Consider the following 24,476-nt stretch of genomic DNA (forward strand, 5'->3'; position numbering starts at 1 on the left):
GCTTTCAGAGTGCATATATTTCTGTGGTGTAATTTTTAATAACTTCACTACAACCAAGAGTACTACACTTCTAAATGTGAAAATATATTTTTAAAAGTCCCAAGTTTATCATTCTACTGAATGTGACAATTTATAAATAAATAATTTTTCAAACACCAAGGTCATGCTGACTGGCAATTCTGGGAGCTGCAATGTCAACACAACCAAGGAGAACAAGACTGGGAAGGGCTACAAAGCAGTCAATTACAAAAACCTTTCTAATTTAACAGAAAATGCCAGAGGCAATCCTGTCATTCAATTCAAAAATGAAATGTCACAGTTTAATGTTAAAAAAAAAATCCTTCAACATGATTTAGTGTTTGATAGCCAGGCTATTGAGCATGTCAGTTCATTACCATATACCAAAACCTTACTACAACTCTATTGCATAAAATGTACAAGAAAGAAAAAAGACTTTGCATTCAGAATAGCTGTGATTTTTTCAAATGTATGTGTGTATTACAATAGGCTTTGCTACTCCAGCTGATGCATTCTTTCTTGTTCTCTTAGAGAGCCGATTAACCACTATTAAATTAAAATTAAGTGTATGATAGGAACTAAATTAGGATACAAACATATATAAAATTAAGCTAAGAGAAAGCAGTGATGCAATTTCAAGAATAAGCAAAATAGGCTCTACATCCCTGTCACAATTTCGGAGTGCTAAGTTAAACTTATTAAATCCACTAATTCTACATTTCCTTCAACACTGTAAAATTAAAGCAAATGTACTTTCAAACTCCAAATTCTTCTAATCTCACTAAGTAGCAAGATTGAGAATTTCTACTCCAACCAGTATTTGCTGATCAAACAATATAGCCTGAAGTCATCTGGTCAAATTGCAGAGTACATGACAGGGCCATGTAGCAATCTGAGCTCAAAGAAGAAAAAGTGATTCAGTACGTACATGGGCAAACACAATTCAACTTGTCAGCACCACTTTAAGTCATATAGATTTTTAAGGCGTTGCCAATAAGTGCAACTTGCACAGCCCTAGTAGTGACACTGGACAAAATATAGTCTTATAAATGTGTAAGTAATCCTAACCCTAGCCTAATTCCAGTAACACAGGATTAGGTGAGGGCAGGTATAGATAACCTCCAGATGCTTAAACCTCTACTCTTACCAGGTCTTGCCAACATGGCCAATGAAAAGGGATAATGAGAAATGTAAACTAAAACAGCTGGAATATGTTAATCTACCTATACTTGTCCTAACTTAAACCCAGTATTTCAAAATCAAAACTATGTTTCTTCTTACTCTAGTATTAGAATAGTTAAACACAGATGCAGTTTTGTCTATGCAAAAAACTTTACAGAGTATAATTGTTCACAAGTTTACTGGTTAACTCCCTCACCAAAAATTCTCTCTGTTTTTAAGAATAAGTAGGATGGATAGCTAGTTTGGCCTTAAAGCCTTAATGCTCTTAAAAAACAAATCACTCTGTTGTGAAAACCTTTCCAGAAAAACATATCCTGATGTAATGGTAATAATAATAATAATAATAACAACAAATACACACCCAAGTTCAGTGACTACATCATTTTTTAAAACACAGTTTAAGCTTTTCTAGTATTCCTGACCTTCATTTCTTCCACTGCATTCTCCAGCTCATCTGGATTCTTATATTCAAAATCTTTCTCCAAATATTCCTCTTCAGCCTGAGCCATCCATTCTTGCATTTCAGCCAAATCTTTTTTGAGATTGACAGCTTTTTCTTGATTTTCTGATAATTGGTTTTTCTGGCTAATGATCTAGCAATTCAACCAAAACAACATTAAAGTGGATAGCATTATTTAAAGTTGTATTATTTTAAGAGTGATGTACCGTTGATGAAAGAAAAACATGTGATCAACAGAATGGTTAAAGTGATTTTGAGATGATAACATTCTGCATTTTTTTTTCAGCAGGAAATCTAGGAAATAACATTCTATAGTCACAAGAACTGACAAACGTAACTAATATCATTAATTTTTAATGATTTACTGTTCACATTAAGAATGAAGAAACCCGTGAACATGATGGTGGTGGTGGTGGTGGTGGTGGTGGTCATCATGAGGATTTATAATGTACTGTATGTTAGCCTTAGTGAACTAGCAACAGATTCTTGTTGCAAGTGTTTAGGTTTCTACTGTTTCACATAAGAATAACCTATTACTAACACTCTCAGCTCCACTAAGTGGAACAGTTTTTAATATCATCTTCCTACTGAGTACATGTTCACAAGTCCTGTCCAGAGCTTTAGACTAACTAACATGAAAGAATGTTGTTGTTGTTGTTTTAATGGTTTCTAAAGAATATGAAGGATACAAGGAAAAAGAGTTATAGTGTGGCTAAAATGTTATTCTTTAGATGATATGGAAATAATGAAAATTGTCCATCAGTATAAATAGCAACAACAACAACACAACTGCCCTACCAGTTAAAACAACATGGCTCATTTGATATATTGTCTGGTCAGAATCTCAAACAGATGAAGAATTGAGCCTAAGAGAGCTTTATCTATCTAGCAAGATTGATGTCTGAGATAAAATCTGAGCTGAGAACATCCCAGAGCATAGTTTACATTGTACAACAAATGTTGTACTATGGCCCTCTAGTTGAACTATAACTGCCAGACAGCACATCCAACAATAAAGAATATTGAGAGTTGTAATTCATCCCATGCTTCAATTAGAACCTTACTGTGTTAAATTCATAGCACTGTATAGCAATTCTGTAGTTTTAACATTAAATTAATTTTATTATAAAATTGATAATTGCAATTAAATTACTGTATGAGAAATGGTTTTGTTTGCATTTCCATTTGGGCACTTGTAAATATGAAAATGTGATTTTATATATTAAAAATAAAATACGCCACTTGATATTATATGACTGGTTGCAATGTATGTAACAATGCCACTACTGTGAGGACGAAGACAGATATGAGAATGCAAGAATAATACTACCAGTAACTAACCTGCTTGCTTAGTTTGTCCCACTGGGATTGGATGTCTGTCAGTTTGGATTTCACCCAAGCATTAACAGGCTGGCCTTTTAAAGAAGAATCTATTTCCTTCATCTCTTTTAAAGACAACTCAGTCTTTTCCATTTCAATAATAAATAGCTGATCATAAATAAGAAAACACATTTTAATATCTACTTCCAAAGATGCAACTTGAAATGCTGCTTATTTCTGAGACACTCTCTATGGATTTCAAAGACTGATCTATTATAATGCTTGAAAAAAAATCATGAGCAAAATAGTTTAATGCATATACACACAGACATGCACTTTCATTTAAATGAGGATACAAGCTATTTTGTATATTGTATTAAGTTTATACTCTAATATTGCGCCACCAAAATTTGGTGGCAAAATGACCATTTATTAATGAGAGGGTTTTTATTCTTGGAAGGCGATTTAAGGGCTAAGTGGTTACTTAACCCATGGTTTGTTTAATAAAACCCCATTGTCTGGGTGCACAGAACATGCTAAACCATAAAACATCATTTATAAATAACAGTAATCATACAGCACACATAGCAAAACTAAATAAACTACATAACTATGTTAACCAGGTTAATGGCTGCAATCCAGAAAGCAGTCCTTCAAATATCTGAGGGCATTTACCCCAATAGGGGAAATTTCCCTTTTTCTTCTTCCTTTTAACATCAAGTTCCTTCCTTGTGCTTCTTACACAAATAATATATTACAAATAGCTTGAGATATTCCTGATTTGCAAAATCAAGCTGTCATATATGATAGGCCATAGAGATCATGGATTTACTTGGATCTGGGGCAGTTTAGGTTTTGTTTATTTGCTTTTCAGGAACTGTTTCTTAGTTAAAGACCACTAGTACAGTACTTGTGATTTACTGGTACTATTCCTGTTATAAAGAAATAAAATGTCAACTAAAAATCTCACAACTCCCAAACTTGCTAGGTTCCAAAGAATTCAGATGACAGATTTTCTATGCTTCAGAAGAGGTTTTGCTGGTATTTCTTCAACAACAATCCCACAAGCTGATGGGATTCCCTCCAGCTGGGCTGCAGGGAGGGGTTAAGAATAGCCTTGGTGATAAACTTAGAATTTTCTGGAATCCTATTTCAGCACTGAATAAAGATTGGAAGGAGTTCACACATTTTTACAATGGAATCATATTTCATTCTACAATATTTAAGACAACCATCTTGCTTCTTTAACCCCTTTAAAACCCTCCAAAAGCTGGCACAAAATTGCAACCTGTCAATTCTAGTGACATCATGCAGGTCACATACATAGTGTGAGAGAGATATTGGGACCTCTGGATTTACAAAAGAGGGTTTCTAAAACCTTGATGAAATTTTTGAGATGGGAGAAAGTCTGAATGGAGATTTAACCCTATGACAGCAACTTGATGAATTAAAGATTAAGATTGTTAGAAACAAAAGAAAGGAATATAAAGTTGACTTGTCTGATCAGGGCTCAAATAAGAAATACTTTTATAACATTCTGGAAACCCTTTATGGACTTTTTGCCAACATTTAGACAGAAATGGCAACAATTTTTGGATTTGTGAATGGATGGAGTTGTTATGGGAAGAGGAGAACCATGCATGTAATTTCATAGGGGGTGGAGAATTATTAATTTGCCTGTACTTGTTGCAAGGAAGATCAGGAGTCGCTTCTTTAAAAATCTTTTTCTCTCTCTTCTTTTTTTCTTTTCTTTTCTTTTTGGCACTTTGTATTTCTTTTCTTTCTATTCTTTTCTTTTTCTGATTTCAGTTTGTATTATCTTTTAGTACTGCAAAACTCTTTAATAAAAAGTATTTTTAAAAAAAGAGTTATATTGGGGCCTAGAGTTTCTCAAGACAAGTACTTCATTTATGTCAGTAATCTCTATCATTTAACACCAAGGCTGAATAGTAAGCAAGGTGTCTGTTAAACCATGAAAAAGTAGGTAAAAGAAGCAATGGGTTTATACATCATCCTGTGACCAGACGACTTCCATACTGATCAAACCCATGTAAGATTCTTGATAAGCTTGGTGACTGACGGAGCTGCAGAATGGATACCGCCCTTTTAATTCGCACTAGCCCTGATGAGGACAACTATACTAGCCTTGTGGCCTGCCTGAAAGCCAGTTGTAAAGAAGTTATACTAGTTTCAGCTGATCACAAAACTCCCATCTTTAACAGGGTAAGCATTAGATGTGAGAGTAAGCTACAGATTTTCAACTGTTGGTTCCAGATACATGATGGCCTAATTGACCAGTTCAAAAAAAAGGAGTTTTATGAAATTCAAGAGGAAGACAAGGACTGCATTAATTCAGGTCTGCTTTGGAAATGATGGAATACTTGAGAAGCTAAAAGGAAGTATGGATGGGAATGAAGGATGCCACTATTCACTATTCCTTCCTCTCTTTCCACAAGCCTCTACACTGGAGACTTATTAACTGAAGTCTCTGTTAATAAGAATCTGGAAGCCAGAAGAATTCTATTTACTGCCCAGAGAAAGTACACCATCACATACAGGGTTTATATTTATAATGTGGAGAACAATGGTGCCCTGCTAAAAGCCTTGCTTCTGAAACATGAGTAAAATTGCATAGATGTCATGAGTAAGGATGGCGAGCAGGGGGCTCCCATCCAGACTGTCAAGCGCATGCGTAGCACTGAGGAATTGGTCAGCCATTCAAAGAGACACAGATCGGGACCGCCTTAACCTTTGGGGTTTATATGTCTGGGTTTTTCCCACGCTTCTTCAGTTTGTTAGGATTCCTGTTATGTACTAGCAATACACATTAGAGACCAGTTCCTTGTCTCAGTGTGTTTCCTGGCTGTTAGGACAATAATTGTCCCAAAGGAGGACATTTTGCCAGCAGATTCTCCAGCCATATCTGATCTGGCTTGTCAAAAAAGGTGATCCAAGTACCCAAGGGTTCACCACTGAAATTAAACAAAGCCCAGATCTGTCAAGCTACTCATCAGAACTTAATCATTACTGTTACCATGCAAATGCATACTAGAACCAGAAAACACCACAAGCTCTAATAGATTGCTTTTAATTAGAGGGAGAGAGGATTTCCTTAGGGAAATTTACAAATGGCAAAAGAAGAAGTCTATATGTTAATATTTGTGCATTCATCCTTATCCTAAACATGTACTCTTAGCAATTAAGATGTTTATGGGTAGCATCAATGAATTTGCACACAGAATCCTTTGGACAGCCAGGCCGAACTATGCTATAGATAGTTTAATGGATTCCACCTATGACATACATAAAAAGGGACATCCTTCTTCCATCTTGCATTTGCATTATTACTCTGCATTTACAAACTGAAAATGTAACAGTAACAGCTCCTTGGTAATAAAAGCTTCATGCAATGTTCTTCACAATGTTTACATAAAGACAAGGAATAAGCAAAATGTAAGTAAGTAATAGTATTATACATTCGTAAATCTTACCATGCATTGATCAAGCTGTCTCTGAAGACGTTCAGGTTCTGTTTGTTTGGTTTGGTCTTTCAGTAAGAAGTCTTTCACAGAGTCCAGCCATCTCTGAACTACTTTTGAATTAGCCTGAATATGATATAGTGAAGTTAATGTACTGAAAACTGATGTATTACCCAAATGTAGGGTTGTCAAAATTCAGTTGCTGTGTAAATTTTAAAAGTGCAAATAATATTGATTGGTATCCGCTCATAACATTTTCATCAGGTTCATGTGAACATTTGTTAACCAAAAACCCAACTACAGAGATATTTTTAAAAACTAGAATAAATGTAGAGTAGCAACTACACTAAACAAGGAAAAACATAGTTTCTGAGTTGCTTCAATAGTAGACTTACAACCCTCTAGACTCATATCTTGGAATTGAGTAAGGCCCAGAGTCATATTTCACTAAGATAGAAAAACATGTGACCAAAAATGTAATTTTTTATTACATTTACATAGTTATTTATTGATTTACATGATTTACATGTCAATCTCACAAATGCAACTCTGGGCAGCTAACAATAGGTTAAAAGCCAAGAGCAGCAGCGGCCCAAAATAATTAAAAGCAATTATAATAAAAATCAAATACAGTGTGCCTAAGGTTAAAAAATTCCCTCCACCTTGCAAATCAAATAGTAGGCAGACAAACAATAGACAGACCAACTAGCTTCACCTAACAATCTGGCCCTAATGCTTCAGGGAAAAAACAAAGACTCTGAAAGCTATGGAAGGCCAACAGGGTCTTGGCCATCCAGAACTGAACTGAACTGAACTCATGCCCCATGACAGAGCAGGCCCCATGACAGGGAAGCCACATCTCCTACATCCCACTAGACAGCAGTGCTTCATAGAAGAGACTGGAGTATGTCCACCCTGTTAGATCTGGTGGGTGAGCACAAACAGAGACAAACAGTCCGACAAATAGCCTGGCCCTGTCAAATGTAAGGATTTATAGATGATAACCAAACCTTGAATTTTATTTTATTATTTATTGTTAGACTTTTCATCCTGCCTTTATTTTTTTTATAACTCAAGGCGGCAAACATATTGTGGTATTACACAAGGGTATTGTGATATACCTAAAATTGTCTGTCCTGCCACATTCTGGACATTTTACAGGTTCCAAATGCTCTTCAAGGGCAATCCCATTTACAGTGTGTTGTAGTAGTTCAAACAAGAAATGGGTAAGGCATGAGTGATGGTGAGCAAAGCCTTCTGATCCAGAAACAGGCATAACTGGTGTACAAGATAGATTTGTGCAACCTCCTCCTCAAGCAAGTCCAAGAGGATCCCCCAAATTGTGCACCAATTCTGTCTGGGGAAGTGCAACCCAATTCAGAGTTAAAAATGGAAAGTCTCCAGATCCAAAAGGCCTCAAAATCCACAGACCCTCATTCTGACCTTCAGACACTGGGAAAGAATCTCAACGGCATCACTTGAATGGCAGAGATATAGAACTGGATATCATCAGCATACTGATGAATACCTTGTCCTTTGTCAATATATCATCTCCCCCAACATAATGTACCCATGTCAATGTTAAACAGGGACAGGGAAGAGCCCTGAGGAACTCTGAGAAGTAGAGGCTTTGGACTTGATCTCTCCCCCACAATCAACACCAAATGGAACCAGCACTAGAGAAAGGAGAACCACTGCAACACTGTACATCCCACTCCCAATTCCCTAAGTAATTTCAGAAAGATACTATGACTGATGGTACTGAACACTACTGAGAGATCAAGAAGAACCCAGAATGGATGCACTACCCCATTCCATTCCATCTCATCTCCCCTGGAATGTTCTAGGCAGTCATCTCCAGATGCCAAATTAGATCACCCTTGCTCACTTATGAAAAAATATTTTTAAGTCAGGGTAGGATGGGAACTTCAGTGTAGATAAACCGGGAAGATCCTATGCTAGCATGAGAAAGGGATCTGTCCACAGTCTTCTACAGAGTTCCTGTCTGCAGAAAGGACATTTAGGTATACCTTCTCTTGTAATTTATATTACTTCAATAAACTTTTGGGCTTTTTTGCTCTACAATTGTGTTTATTGTCTTGAATCCTTAAAGAACCTACTGGCACCTAACTGGCCACTGGGTGGAAGAATAATGAGCTCCAAAGACTCATAAACCAATCAGGACTAACAGATTCAAACTTCCCAGGTACCACTGACCTGCACAACTAGAGTCCAACTCTGAGAAAATCCAAGCAACTTTATTTGACAGATGCCTAGAATAATCCTCACAATGCCCTGGAATGTTCCTCTGGACCTTCCTTAGCAGGGGGGACCAGATCACCTTAAACATGGCTGCCAGCTGGTTCTCCACAGATGCAATACGGATAGAAAAATAACTATGTTTTGCTGCCCTTATTGCCATGAGGTAATCCTTAAAAAAGGCCCCTACTCACATTTTGCCAGGTTCCCTCTTTTTTTTCTTCCAGCAGGATTATGGATGACTCTTATGCTGCTTCATCCCCTGGAGTTCCTCTGAAAACCAGTGGGAGCTCCAGGATACAAGGACAAAGGAAGTCTATGCAAGCACAGTTCAGTCCAGGGCCATTGTTACTCTCTCATTCCAAGCAATAACTAAAGCCTCAACCAAACCATGCACCAGAACCAGAAATTCTGGATTCAGCAACATTCAGATTTAGAATTAAATTCTGAGATATTTTAGGCCAAATATAGGATCCCACTGTTTTAGAAATACTACTGCCAGAATTTAACTGTGCTTTTCATTTTTGTCAGTGATTATGTGAACTGCCTTATTTGTCAAGTTCTTAACGTTCCTTGTTCTACTTCCAGTTTTTAGTATTTTTCAGCTGATTCACCTATGAAGAGGTGTCCAAAACTGATGGAACACACTATAGCCCCAAAGATGTTTGCTACAGGTTGATAGAGAGGTACTCTTAGAATGGAGGTCTTCATATACTGACTAACATTTACACAGTGTTAAAAGAAGGTCAAGCACTCCTTCTGGACTGTTAGCTCTTGACTTCCCACAATCAACCCCTCCTTTTTTCCTTCTAGCTCAAACTAGATTGCATTTAAAGACACCATCGTTTTTTCCTGTTCTTGAAAACCCACCTTTGGACTTATCCATCCCTTCTAAATATTGTCAGAATTTTATTCTACCATTTGCTTCTAGCTCTCTAATTTATGTCACTAACAGCTAGCATCTTGACCTTCACCTGTTTCTCCTCTTAGTTTCTATTTTCCCTTTCCATGTATTGTAAAACAAACAGAAAATATATTTTTTTTCTGATTCTCAAACTCACTCAAAGTGAGTTTGAGAATCTCTGGCCACTATTACCTTTGATATTTCATATCCACTTATATCTTCATTCCCACCAAGCTGATCAAACAGAAATCCTTAAATTTATATGATTTCTCTCACAAATAGGCTATTAAACTTTATTTCAAATAATACCTCTAAGTGCCCTGTGAGCTCCTTCACAGATATTCTTCAAAAATAAAAATGCATCCATACTAGTTCTTTGTTAGGACGTATGGTTCCACCATGATCAAACATGCCCAATATAGCACCTAATTTGTGAATTCAGAAGCCCCGGACCTCCAGAATTATTTTGTGATTACACCAATGACATATTTCATAATTGCAATGTGCCAACTGACCCAAAAAGTTGTTGGACCATTTATTTCAGTCTATTTCATTACACTGATAGTGAGACTCCTGCTTTACAGAAACAGCTAATATTCATTGCCATTCCACAGCACAGAGAAAGAAACAATCTTGCAGGAAATAAATGTTTTAAATGTCAAGTAATAAATCAAGCCCCATTTTCTCTACTAAACAGTAGTTGGAAATAATTCAAACCACCTTTCATGAACTTTAGCATAAAGCAAGATAAGCATATGCATACAAGTCACTGGAGACTTTTACAACGTCAAGTTTAGCCAGTAATATTTACAAGCACTGAACAATATAAATTCTTACCAACTAGGCATAAAAGCTGAGAATTTGAAGTTTCCTCCAGAAGAAAATACCAAAAGAATTTATTCTGCTTACTTAGTTTTTAGTCTGACTCCCCACTGTACAAGGTGATATACTGTTATTTTTCCCATCCCACTACAGTCAGTTCTGGCTGCAGAATGACTGACTCACATAATTGTCATACCATTTGGAATCATATCAACAGGTACTAACTTTCAACAGCTTGCTGCAGAATATAAATTAATTTGGGAATGCGGAAAATTATACTTACATGAATATTTAAACAAGAAAAAGTATTTATATTTACCTCAAATGTTCTCAATTTGGAAACAATTTCGTCCAATAAGTGAATATCTTTAGAAATCTTTAGTTTTAATTTATCCCTGTATCCTTGCAAACATTTCAATTCTTGCTTATATAGCTTTGATTTTTCAGCAGAAATATGCTTCTCCAAGACCTGTGTGTCTGCAACAAGTTTATCTACCATGGCTTTTTGATTTTCCAGAGTCTCACAAACCATCTGCAGGGAATAAATATAAAAATATTAATTAGATTTATATAAAATAGTAATCCTCCATGTTTTATATCTTATAAAATATATTTAATTGCTTTATTAAAGCAATGGAGTTGACCTTTGTGTCAAACGAGGATGTTGTCTAATGCCAAAGTAAAAGTCATATTGTATATTTAAAAGCTTTTTGAAATATTAAACTAATCAAAATCTTGATTCTTGTATTGACATCTTGTATTGATAATTGTGTTGATTTTTAGGCCAGGAGCATATTATGAAAATGGTTGGAGGTATTCCTGTCATTCCATCCACCTTCAACATCTGGAAATCTAGAGACTAAATTCTACACACAACCCCAGCCACTGACATCAAAGGGGCAATCAACACTTTTAGTGTAACTAGATTTCTGACCGGAGACAGAAAAGCCCAGACAAAATCAATCCTGACTTGTTAAAAATGCACTTCAACACTCTCTTTAAAAGCTTTTCTTGAACTTTACTTTCTCCCTATTAAAGGACTCGACCACTTTTTCCAGCACTGGCACAATATCACAGACAGCCTTGGGCACTGTCACAGGATCGCCCACCCACAGGACTTCAGTAAGTTTATCTTGAGATTCTTAAACCTTGGGCAATTTTTAAAACTTATTTTTAAAACTGGGGACTTATGGGCCACATAGAGACTTCAGACCATAGCTTGCTGCCCAGGTTTAAGGGTGCTAAACCAGTTTAAGGGTACAACATGCACATGTAACTGACTCTTGCTGGGTTGTTAATCCACATTATGATTGCATCATACATTCAGTGCAAAAATTAAGTATGGCTTGACAAAAGATCAGAGAGGATAAAAAAGAAACATACAGATAGGCATTTTGATATGAAAAGCGAATGCAAGCATAGCAGGAAAATAGCAAAATGTAAAATGATTTCCAAGTCAATCTCATTCCTCCTTTACCAGGATGCAAATAAACAGCCCTGGAGGCTGTACTGTCATCCATTAAAAAAAAAAAGACATAAGCACGTTTATACAGACTCCTATGACAATTATTCAATAGGAGTGTGGGAATTTTTGTCCAAGAGACTTACCACTCCCCTCACAAAAATATTTAGGGGACCATGACCCATAAAAAACTGCTAAGATTGAGAAAAAGTTACAGAAAGTTAGAACAGGGTTTTTCAAACTATAATCCACAGAATTGTAGAGTTTCTAGAGAACTTGATGGGATTCCATCAGAGACTAAGGGTAAGGAACAAAAACAAAACCCTTCACTTCAATGCAACAGTGTTCTACTACTAGAAATTTGCCTAGGTCCAGAATTTTTTTTAACTAGCAGGTTCCACAACCAGAAAATGTTTAAATACCCCTGAGCTAGAGGGTGGGATAGCTTGTCTTTACCATGCTTAGTACATCTTTGGAGGCCATTTAGACAGTTTCACAACCCTAACTTTGCATTCCATACTCTAATGAAGCACCTGACAAGACATGTATAAAAAGTAAAAGCAACTATAGACTAAAAAATCCAAGATTTGCTCCATAACACATTATTGAATATTGGACAGCACTGCATAAAAAAAAAACTTTCAGCTGATCTGGTAAAGGAATTGCCTTAATACAGCAGAGTTTTCACATGATTTTTATGGGAAACCATTTCATAACTCACTTTCATCACATCAGAAAGAGGTTAGAATTGTGTTGCTCAAATCTTTATTTGTGCCACTTAGAATCTGCCAGATGACTAAATTAGCATTTGTGTATCTGCCATGTTCTTCTTCTGAAATGGGTTGTGGTCCACTTAATCCCAGCTACCCCCATTTTCCTCCTTTCTACTTGCAAATTGACAGCTCTGCAAGGAAATGGTTATTCTGGCTGCTAATACCATTTAGCTAAGACTTCCTAAATAGTCTAAAGCTTTGTTCCTATGAAAAAAGATTTTTTTCCCAATAAATATTTTGGATGCATTATTCACTGATGCTTCCATTTGATCTGCAACTACTTCTGCATTCCACATCACTTGTTAGTGCTCTGTCACTCAGCATCAGTTTTCACACATAAAATATTTTCAAAAATTCAGAAGACAATCAAACTTTCCACCCACATACCAACGTTAGTCACTGAGTTAAAAATGTAATGTGATAAAGACATGAAACCAATCTACCCATATCCTGCTTCATCTAAACTTAGAATTTGCTTAAGTGCCAAGAGGAAACATACCTTTATCTGCTGCAAGGCTTTTTCAACCTGAGTCAAGTCATTTATGGAATTCATGATGGAGTGCACTTTGCTTTCCAATTCATTCAGCTCATCCTTCATTTTTTTCAAAGAATCCAAATAAGTCTTAGGGGGCTGACTTTCAAGTTCTGTATTTAAAATAAGTATTTAAAGTCAACTCAACAACTTGCTTATAAAATTTGAACCAAACATCAATCATAAATGCAATATAACCTTACAGAAATGTAGGTCCGCAGAACATACAGACCTTTTTGGTTATGGATAATTACTAGGTGAAAACACTTTTTAAAAAAATCTTGTGGAGAATGTACACAACTCCTAAAAATCTTGCAAAGCCAATGAATAACGTGTAATGGGAGTCCAGTACATGTTGTTGTTGTTGTTTATTCGTTTAGTCGCTTCCGACTCTTCGTGACTTCATGGACCAGCCCACACCAGAGCCTCCTGTCGGTCGTCAAAACCCCCAGCTCCCCCAGGGACAAGTCCGTCACCTCTAGAATATCATCCATCCATCTTGCCCTTGGTCGGCCCCTCTTCCTTTTGCCTTCCACTCTCCCTAGCATCAGCACCTTCTCCAGGCTGTCCTGTCTTCTCATTATGTGGCCAAAGTATTTCAGTTTTGCCTTTAATATCATTCCCTCAAGTGAGCAGTCTGGCTTGATTTCCTGGAGGATGGACTGGTTTGATCTTCTGGCAGTCCAAGGCACTCTCAGAATTTTCCTCCAACACCACAGTTCAAAAGCATCGATCTTCCTTCGCTCAGCCTTCTTTATGGTCCAGCTCTCACAGCCATATGTTACTACGGGGAACACCATTGCTTTAACTATGCGGACCTTTGTTGTCAGTGTGATGTCTCTGCTCTTAACTATTTTATCGAGATTTGTCATTGCTCTTTTCCCAAGGATTAAGCGTCTTCTGATTTCCTGACTGCAGTCAGCATCTGCAGTAATCTTTGCACCTAGGAATACAAAGTCTTTCACTGCTTCTACGTTTTCTCCCTCTATTTGCCAGTTATCAAGCAAGCTGGTTGCCATAATCTTGGTTTTTTTGAGGTTTAGCTGCAAGCCAGCTTTTGCACTTTCTTCTTTCACCTTCATCATAAGGCTCCTCAGTTCCTCTTCACTTTCAGCCATCAAAGTGATATCATCTGCATATCTGAGATTGTTAATGTTTCTTCCAGCGATTTTAACTCCAGCCTTGGATTCCTCAAGCCCAGCTTGTCGCATGATGTGTTCTGCATACAAGTTGAATAGGTAGGGTGAGAGTATACAGCCCTGCCGTACTCCTTTCCCAATCTTAAACCAGTCCGTTGTTCCGTGGTCTGTTCTTACTGTTGCTACTTGGTCGTTATACAGATTCTTCAGGAGGCAGACAAGATGACTTGGTATCCCCATACCACTAAGAACTTGCCACAATTTGTTATGGTCCACAGAGTCAAAGGCTTTAGAATAGTCAATAAAACAGAAACAGATGTTTTTCTGAAACTCTCTGGCTTTTTCCATTATCCAGCGGATATGTCATGAGTAAGGATGGCGAGCAGGGGGCTCCCTTCCAGACTGTTAAGCGCATGCGTAGCACTGAGGAATTGGTGAGCCATTCCAAGAGGCACAGATTGGGACCGCCTTAACCTGCGGGGTTTATATGGCTGGGTTTTCCCACGTTTGTTCAGTTTGTTAGGATTACTGTTATGTATTAGCAATAAAACATTAGAGACCAGTTCCCTGTCTCAGAGTGTTTCCTGGGAGTCAGGACAGGATATTGGCAATTTGGTCTCTAGTTCCTCTTGTTGAGGTTTTCCTACTAATAGATTAAGCTGCTATTGTGCCTAGTCATTTTGGCTGGGTGAAAAGGTTGCAATTGATTGTCTCCTCTCACGTGCTTCATGCAAATCACCTGGGGGGAGGAGGACCTGCCCGGACTTGTTTTCTTACTTCCTTTTTTTTTTCTCTGCCGGCAATGTAGCCAAGCAAGGCTTGCTCCAAAGGGAGCTAAGTCTTTTAAATATGTTTTGTTTTTGTTTTGCTTTCTGTAAATAAATTATTTTTATAGAAATGCTTGGTGTGTGACTTTTTTGACCTCTCCTGGGCTAAAGGCTTTCCCAGCATCTGCCAACAGGTTATGTGCCCAGTAAGCCCAGTAAAACCCAGAGAGAAAAAAGAGATCAACTCCACACCTCATGCACAATTTAAAGGCAGGTAGCAAAGACCTGTGAAGATTTTCTTTGGAGCCATCTGGAGATTTTCCAGCAACTGCCGGTCTACAGGACAAAGAAGCCAGCTGAGGTGACTTGCAAAAGAAGGAAGAAGCCATGGCTACCTCCCAGCCCTCAGCGATGCCTCTGGAGCGCCTATAAGAGACCAACTATTTGAATTGGGCCCTGAAGATGGAGATGTATCTTCGCAGAGAGAATCTTTGGCTGCCAATTGGTGAGCAAACCCCCCAAAATCCCAGTGCTGAATGGCTGAGACAGGATGAGCGGGCTAGAACCACCATTATCTTGGGAGTTGAGGACAATCAGCTAGTCCACGTGCGAGGCATGCAGTGTGCAAAGCAACTTTGGGATGCTTTGAGAGACTTATATGTAAAGGCAACAGGGAGTAAAGTTACCCTGACGAAAAAGCTGTACAGAGCCTACCTTGCAGAAGGAGATAGCCTTCCTGAGCACCTGCATTATATTCAGCAGCTGTTTGTTGAGTTGCAGGAGAGAGGAATGGAATTTACACCTCTCACAAAATCATATATCCTCCTGTCCTCACTAAATGCAACGTGGGACACGCTGATTTGCTATGCCTGAAGCAGACCTCACCCCATCGTATGTTACACAGCGTTTACTCGCTGAATGGGAGAAGAGAGAGGAAAGATCCCCCCCCCATCTTTTCTGGAAAGCTGCAATACCAGAAAACGAGGGAAAAGAAGGGAAAGGAACCTGAGGCCACAGCACTAGCCAGCCAGCGATGCTTCACTTGTGGTTCAGCTGGACATTTGCAAAGAGACTGTGCCATGAGACCCAAGACTAGAAAGACAGAGAAGAACAACACAAGGGCAACACAGAAGAAGGCTCTTCAGACAACCCAAATTGCACAGGTTGCTGAGAAGGGTAATTCTGATGTATGGGTGTTAGATTCTGGGGCCAGTTGTCATTTATGTAATTGTAAAAGCTCTTTTGTGTCACTGTCTAAAACTGAAAGACAAAGTGTATCTTTGGCTGATGGGTCTGTGACCAAAATTATGGGACAAGGTGACTTGTATTTATCCTGCTTAGGAGAAACTGTAAAAGGTGTGTTGTATGTGCCAAATTTACAATCAAACCTTTTATTTGTGGCACAATTGGCTGCAACAGGGTATATCATAACATTTAAGAAAAATGGTTGTGAGATACGTAAAAATGGGAAATTGTGGGCTACTGGTATGTTAAAAGACTCCTTGTACATTGTGCAAAATGCAAGGAAGCCAAGCTGCAAGGCTGCAGTTGGCAACACTCCATATCATGACCAATGTGTACACCTGATGCACAGGAGATTTGGTCATGCTAATTTCAAGTATATAGCACAAATGCCACAGCTGTGTGCTGGCCTAAAGATAAAACCCTGTGATAAATACTTAGACTGTGTAGTTTGCAAAGAATGCAAAACACTAAAAGCTCCTGTGAGTAAGCACAGTGACAGAGTTACAACTAGACCTTTGGAAATTGTACACTCTGACATTATTGGTCCTTTTGCTCCAAGTCTTGGACAAGCAAGGTATGCAATGACCATCATTGATGATTTCTCAAGATACACATTTATCTACATCTTAAAACATAAAGATGAGGCATTTGAGAAATTTAAAAGTTTTGTGACATGGGCAAATGGAAAATTCCCTAGGCCTGTATCTGCACTCCAATGTGATAGAGGAGGAGAATACCTTTCTCACAAATTCAGAAGGTTCCTAGTGGAAAAGGGGATAGAACAAATTCTTTCTAACCCGTACACCCCTCAGCAAAATGGTGTTGCTGAAAGAAAGGGCAGAACCTTGCAAAATGCGATGGAATGCATGTTAAAAGATTCACGATTATGTTTTAAGTACTGGGGAGAGGCAATATCGACTGCCACTTATGTTCAGAACAGGTTGTATAACTCTGTGATTCAGGACACTCCATTCCATTTGTTTTATGGTGTGAAACCAAAGGTAAGCCATCTTAGAGTGTTTGGTAGCACTGCATGGGTTCACATTCCAAAACAGCAGAAAAGGAAAGGAGGCCCCACAACAAAGAAAGCCATCTTTGTTGGCTATGAACAAAGCCAGAGGAGCTACAGGTTCATAATGGGAGAGAAATTAATAATTAGCAAAAGCGTTTCTTTTGCTGAACAAAACTGGGGGAGATTAAATTCTAGCTCTCCAGTTGAACTGACCACCACAAGAGAACAGCAAGGACTTGCTGATGGTGATCTTTTGCCTGATGAGGACATTAAACCAGAAAAGCAAACTGAAGATCTGTCTGATGAGATAGATGCTTCTCAGGAAAGTGATAAGAGTCAAAATTTAAGCCCTGTATTACCTCGCAGATCTCAGAGGAGTAATAAAGGCGTTCCTCCATCACGTTTTCAGGCTGAAACAGTAAAGGCTTTTCACATATTCACAGAACCTGAGTCTTTAGAACAAGTGAATGCTTTACCACCTGAGATTGCACAAAATTGGCATTCTGCCATGCAACAGGAATTAGCATCCTTGAAAGAAAATAAAACATGGAAACTGGTAAATCTACCTCCCAATGAACGCTGTCTGGGTTGTAGGTGGGTTTTCAAACTGAAAAGGGATGCTGATGGCAAAATCCAAAAATATAAAGCAAGGTTGGTTGCAAAAGGGTTCACTCAAAGGAAAGATTTAGACTTTGACAAGACTTTTGCACCAGTTACTAAAGGTGAATCAATTAGATTACTGTTAAAAGTTGCTGCACTAAAAGGAATGTCAGTTAACCACTATGACATTCAGACTGCATTTCTCTATGGTGATTTAGATCACAGATTATACATGCAGCAACCCCCTGGCTATGAAAAAGGGGAGAATCTAGTCTGTGAACTGCAGAATTCAATCTATGGGTTGAAACAAGCTGCTAGATCCTGGAACCAAAAGGTAGATGAAAAACTGCAGAATTTTGGTTTTGAAAAAGGAAAAGCAGATCCCTGTGTATATATGAAGAAGGACAAACAAGGCTGTATGTATCTGTGCATTTATGTTGATGATTTGCTGCTGTTCACATCAACAGAAAAACAAAGGCTTGATTTTGAAGCCTGCATGAAAAGCCATTTCACATTAAAAAGCCTTGGAAATATAACAACCTAGGTTTGGAAAAACACAGGAAGAAGAATGGTAGCTTTCTGTTAAACCAAAGGGGAGATAATGGTAAAGTAATGTGAATGGAAAGACATATAAAGAAGTCAGAGAAGATTGGTTATGCATCTTAATCTGTAGTGTAAAAAGGGGAGTGTTGAGGTTTTCCTACTAATAGATTAAGCTGCTATTGTGCCTAGTCATTTTGGCCGGGTGAAAAGGTTGCAATTAATTGTCTCCTCTCACGTGCTTCATGCAAATCACCTGGGGGGAGGAGGACCTGCCCGGACTTGTTTTCTTACTTCCTTTTTTTTTTTCTCTGCCGGCAATGTAGGCAAGCAAGGCTTGCTCCAAAGGGAGCTAAGTCCTTTAAGTATGTTTTGTTTTTGTTTTGCTTTCTGTAAATAAATTATTTTTATAGAAATGCTTGGTGTGTGACTTTTTTGACCTCTCCTGGGCTAACGGCTTTCCCAGCATCTGCCAACACCTCTGTCTTTTCTAAACCCAGTTTGTACATCTGGCAATTCTCGCTCCATGAATTGCTGAAGTCTACCTTGCAGGATCTTGAGCATTACCTTACTGGCATGTGAAATGAGTGCCACTGTTCGATAGTTTGAACATTCTTTAGTGTTCCCCTTTTTTGGTATGGGGATATAAGTTGATTTTTTCCAATCTGATGGCCATTCTTGTTTTCTCCAAATTTGCTGGCATATAGCATGCATTACCTTGACAGCATCATCTTGCAAGATTTTGAACAGTTCAGCTGGGATGCCATTGTCTCCTGCTGCCTTGTTATTAGCAATGCTTCTTAAGGCCCACTCAACCTCACTCTTCAGGATGTCTGGCTCTAGCTCACTGACCACACCGTCAAAGCTATCCCTGATATTGTTATCCTTCCTATACAGGTCTTCTGTATATTCTTGCCACCTTTTCTTGATCTCTTCTTCTTCTGTTAGGTCCTTGCCATCTTTGTTTTTGATCATACCCATTTTTGCCTGGAATTTACCTCCAATGTTTCTAATTTTCTGGAAGAGGTCTCTTGTCCTTCCTATTCTATTCTCTTCTTCCACTTCCGCACATTGCTTGTTTAAAAATAATTCCTTATCTCTTCTGGCTAACCTCTGGAATTTTGCATTTAATTGGGCATATCTCCCCCTATCACTGTTGCCTTTTGCTTTCCTTCTTTCTTGGGCTACTTCTAGTGTCTCAGCAGACAGCCATTTTGCCTTCTTGGTTTTCTCTCTCTTTGGGATGTATTTTGTTGCCGCCTCCTGAACAATGCTGCCAACTTCTGTCCAGAGTTCTTCCGGGACCCTATCTACTAAGTCCAGTCCCTTAAATCGATTCTTCACCTCCACTGCATATTCCTTAGGAATATTAGTGAGCTCATATCTAGCTGATCTGTGGGTCTTCCCTAATCTCTTGAGTCTGATCCTAAATTGTGCAAGAAGAAGTTCGTGATCTGAACTACAGTCAGCTCCAGGTCTTGTTTTTACCAACTGTATAGATGTCCACCACCTTTGGCTGCAAAGGATGTAGTCAATCTGATTTCGGGGTTGTCCATCTGGTGAAGTCCATGTATAAAGCCGTCTCTTAGGTTGTTGGAAGAGAGTGTTTGTTATGCAGAGTGAGTTGTCTTGGCAAAATTCTATCAGCCTATGTCCTGCTTCGTTTTGTTCTCCCAGGCCATGCTTACCTGTAATTCCAGGTGTCATTTGACTGCCCACCTTAGCATTCCAGTCTCCTGTGATGAAAACAACGTCTCTTTTAGGCGTGTTGTCCAGTAGGTGCTGCAGATCCTCATAGAACTGCTCTACTTCAGCTTCTTCAGCATTTGTGGTTGGGGCGTATATTTGGATCACTGTGATGTTAGATGGCTTGCCCTGAATTTGAATTGAGATCATTCTATCATTTTTTGGATTGTATCCAAGCACTGCTTTAGCCACTTTACTATTAATTATGAAGGCTACTCCATTTCTTCTGTGGTCCTCTTGTCCACAGTAGTAGATCTGGTGGTCATCTGATGTGAAGTGGCCCATTCCAGTCCATTTCAGTTCACTGACGCCCAAAATGTCTATCTTTAATCTTGACATCTCACCAATAACCACATCCAATTTGCCCTGGCTCATAGATCTTACATTCCAGGTTCCAATGGTGTGTTGATCCTTAGAACATCGGATTCGCCGTTCACCACCAGCACCATCGGCCGCTAGCCGTCCTTTCGGCTTTGAGCTAGCTTTGTCATCACGTCTGGGGTTAGTTGAACTCATCCTCTGTTCCTCCCCAGTAGCATTTTGACCACCTTCCGACCTGGGGGTCTCATCTTCCGATGGTATACTGACATATCTCTGGTTGTACTGATTCATTTAGTTTTCACGGCAAGAATACTGGGGTGGGTTGCCATTACCTTCCCCAGGGATCGCATTTAGTCTGACCTCTCTGTCATGACCTTCCCGTCTTGGGTGGCCCTTCACGGTTTAGCTCATGGCATCATTGAGGTGCTCAAGCTCCAGCACCACAACAAGGTAACGATCCTTTGCTGAAGCCAGTACATGTTAGATTACCCTTATCATCTACAGCCAACATTCTCCTCCCAAAAACAGACAAGAGGAGTTATGATCTCAAGTAACTAGGTTGGGGAAAGCTGATGCACAATGTGATATTGATATTTCTTTATTTACAATTCAAAATACAAAGTAGTTATAAGACAGCTGGAATCACATAAGGCTGGAATCTATCAATGTCAATGCTGGGTTAGAAGCCAAAGGATGTTTGTCCATGGACATAAATCAGACCAATTGAGATGGTGATTCCAGAAGTTCTCAGCTGCACTGTGAATTCCTGCAGAAAAGTGTATACTAGATCTACATTTTAAAGAACAATTATTTGGATGGCTGATGTCAAATACGGTTGCAGGCAATCTGGCTGGTGTGTCTGTTCTACGCCCTTTCACTATAAATAGCTATTTATGATGCATTGCTGCTCTGTTTAATTCAGTTCTGAATGTGTGCTAATATTGCTAGGATTTGATTATGGTACAAAATTGCTCACAGAACTGGTCACCTCCTGTTTCCCTGGTGCTCTTATTTGTTTGTTTGTTTGTTTGTTTGATTTCTATAGCAGCCCATCTCAGCAAGTGACTCTGAGTGGCTGACAACAACAAAAACTATAAAACAATTAAAACCATTTCAATTAAAACCATTAAAATACAAAATAAATATACATGGCCGCCAAGCAAGCAATGCATGGATGTTAATATCTCTTATGCAGCTAGCACTGAAAGAAACATCTGTAGTATTGGTCATTTACATAAATGTTAAAGTCTTATAGCTATGTCTATTTGACCGGTTTGTTTTATCTACTGCAACTGAGCAAGTTATTGGCAGTATCCTGAGTAATGAATTCAGGTCTAAACTTTTCGTACTTTTCTTCCTCTTAATTTTTCATTCAGAATTGTTGAAACGTAAAGATGTTTCAGTTGTTTATCTTTGCATGTGACAGGTTGTGACAGAAGGTTACGATAAGAGGTTTCCATGCAGTTTCTCACTGACTATATGGAAACTTGAAGTTCACTTTGCTAAATTCTAATAACGTCCACCTTCTGCTATTTATACAAATCAATATCCGGTTAGTAATTCAGATGCAACTGCTGCATTATTATTTTTTTTAACTTTTTCCCCCTTTTTTAAAAAGAACTTCAGCTCAATTCAGAGTTCTGTTTTCCTGGAAGCATACATAACAAATTGAACCCACTGAGGATTATCAGTTTCATTTTTATATATTTGAAAAAAATATTTAAAATATATTTTAGAGATGAGTTGTTTTGCTTTTGTTGTTCTACATATCTGTATACTGAAAACTTATCTTGCGCAGAGAGAACCTCTGCTTTGAGAGCCTGTTTGGTGTTAAGGTTAATATCAGCAACCTACAATAAGGATAAAAAGGCAGCAAATTCACAAATGAAAATCAATGGGAGGAATTAAAGTGTCCTCTTCCACAAGCAGAAGGAGATTCTGTGAGTGGAGCTCTTCTCCCTTTCAACGAAAAAGAAGGCATTTGCATCTAACTGAGCATTAAAAAAATCTATAGGGAATTACAAGCATGAAAAAAAAGCTGTGTAGACCTAAGGTGGCACTGAGCAGTAATAACTTCAAGCATGTTGACACTTGGGTTTCACTAGAATGTTTTATTGACACTGACATTTTCTGTGTTTATTGCTGTTTTTAAGTAATACATTCTGTATATGTGTTTTTGCCAAGGCAGACATCTAATCTGGCAGGGTATACATTAAGCCATCATAACAAACGATGTTACTTAAGACTTTCTATTCCAGGGCAACAAAAGTGAAGACAGTTCTTGTGTTTTAGACATACTGGATGGCTTGACAGATTAAACTCTGACAGTCTGACTTAAGAGAAAAATGTTTAGAACACAGATCACAAAAGTAAACCTCACCACTTTAGACTGTCATCTTTACTTCCACTCTGTGTAAGCCCTTTAAGCATACCAAAGGGATGACCTGACCTTGGAGCCAATACAATCAAAAGAAAAATGAGCATCCTTTAAGTAATTATATAGATATGGATAGGTATATGTTTTGACATCACCTAGGAAATTCAGTACTCTCTGACTTTGCACGTGCCTTTCGAACGATTTGCTTAATCAATTCATTCATTCATTCATTCATCCATTCCAGAAAGCCCCAATCTAGATGATACTGGGGGAAGGGTGGCGAAGAAAATATTTCTAATATTAGAAAAAGAAAGCCAAACTGCTACTTCTTCCCTTTTAAGGAATTACAAACTTGCACTATGCTTTGGGTTATTTATGTAGCATTTGCCAAAATCTAAGATGAAAGCAGCCCCAATTGTGAGGTTTTCGCTCCTAGCAAAAGCAGAAATATACAATGGTACAAAGGAGAGGACGGGGGATTTTATACGAAATAAAAGCACACCTCTCTTCAGCCTCTGTAGAAGAAGTTCTAGCTCCTGCTGGGCAGAACTGAAGCGGCTGTTCAAAGAGGAAAAGCTATCTTCAATAAAGTCTGGAGCAGCAGGAAGAGTTGTCAGCTCCTTGCACTTGATCTTCAGATGTTCCATTTGAGGTGTCAGATTTAAAAGGTTTGTGAGTTCCCTCTAGGAAAGACAGGGATATTCGCAGAGGTGCCAACATTGGTTCCCTACTTATAATAACATTTTTAAAGAGCCCAAGAACCTCAGTTCTTTAGGCAGTTTACAAATATGATTAAAATTACAATATAAAATAATAAAAACAGCAAGAAGTGTTTAGGTAAAAACAGTAACCATCATCATCACCATCATGATGGTGTAGCAACAAAAGCAAATAAAACTACAGCAAAACAACATTCATTAAGTCTGAAATAAGATTCCTAAAATGGCTAGAAAAATACTATAGTCCATCTAGTGCTAGAAAGACCATAATATAAGTTCCAGATGAACCTCTCTAAAAAGAACATTCCACAGATGGGGCACCACAATGGGAAAAGCCTTTTCTCTTAGAGCCATCTTGCCTTACCTGGTGGGGCCACCTGAACAGACCTTTTCAAGATTATCTTCAAGTCCAGGCACATAAATAGGGGAGGAAATGACAAGTAGCCTAGCTACAAGCTGTTTAAAGCATTTTAGATTAAAATATGCCTTTGAATTGGGTTCTGAAATGAACTGGCAACCAGAGTATAATGGCATAATGTAATCATATCAGCTAGTCTCAGTCAGCAGTCTAGCTGCCCTGTTGTGAACCAATTAATTTCTAGGTGGTTTTCAAATGCAACCTCATATATATTATACTGCAATAATCCAAGCAAACTAGAACGTAACTTGGTAAAAAAGGTGGGGACCATTTGGTTGGAGGGGAACAAGTATAATTAATTTTTCTTCTCCCAATCAGCTAGTCACTCCCTCAATGTCATATCTCCTCTAACTAAGTTGAACCGTCAACAGCTGTATTCTA

The 24,476-nt window shown here is 38.3% G+C and overlaps 1 protein-coding gene across 1 annotated transcript in view; it reads right to left on the reverse strand.

The window, feature by feature from the left end:
- UTRN (utrophin) overlaps window positions 1–24,476 on the reverse strand; it is a 398,463-nt gene that overhangs the window by 293,097 nt on the left and 80,890 nt on the right. The window contains exons 20-25 of the mRNA XM_063309084.1: window positions 23,461–23,641; window positions 13,179–13,324; window positions 10,764–10,976; window positions 6,472–6,585; window positions 3,002–3,148; window positions 1,623–1,793 (exon numbers count right to left, since the gene is read on the reverse strand). Coding sequence (XP_063165154.1) covers window positions 1,623–1,793; window positions 3,002–3,148; window positions 6,472–6,585; window positions 10,764–10,976; window positions 13,179–13,324; window positions 23,461–23,641 — 972 coding nt within the window. The remainder of the gene's footprint in view (window positions 1–1,622; window positions 1,794–3,001; window positions 3,149–6,471; window positions 6,586–10,763; window positions 10,977–13,178; window positions 13,325–23,460; window positions 23,642–24,476) is intronic.

The sequence above is a fragment of the Candoia aspera genome, chromosome 1, assembly GCF_035149785.1.
Source record: "Candoia aspera isolate rCanAsp1 chromosome 1, rCanAsp1.hap2, whole genome shotgun sequence".
Classification (NCBI taxonomy): domain Eukaryota; kingdom Metazoa; phylum Chordata; class Lepidosauria; order Squamata; family Boidae; genus Candoia; species Candoia aspera.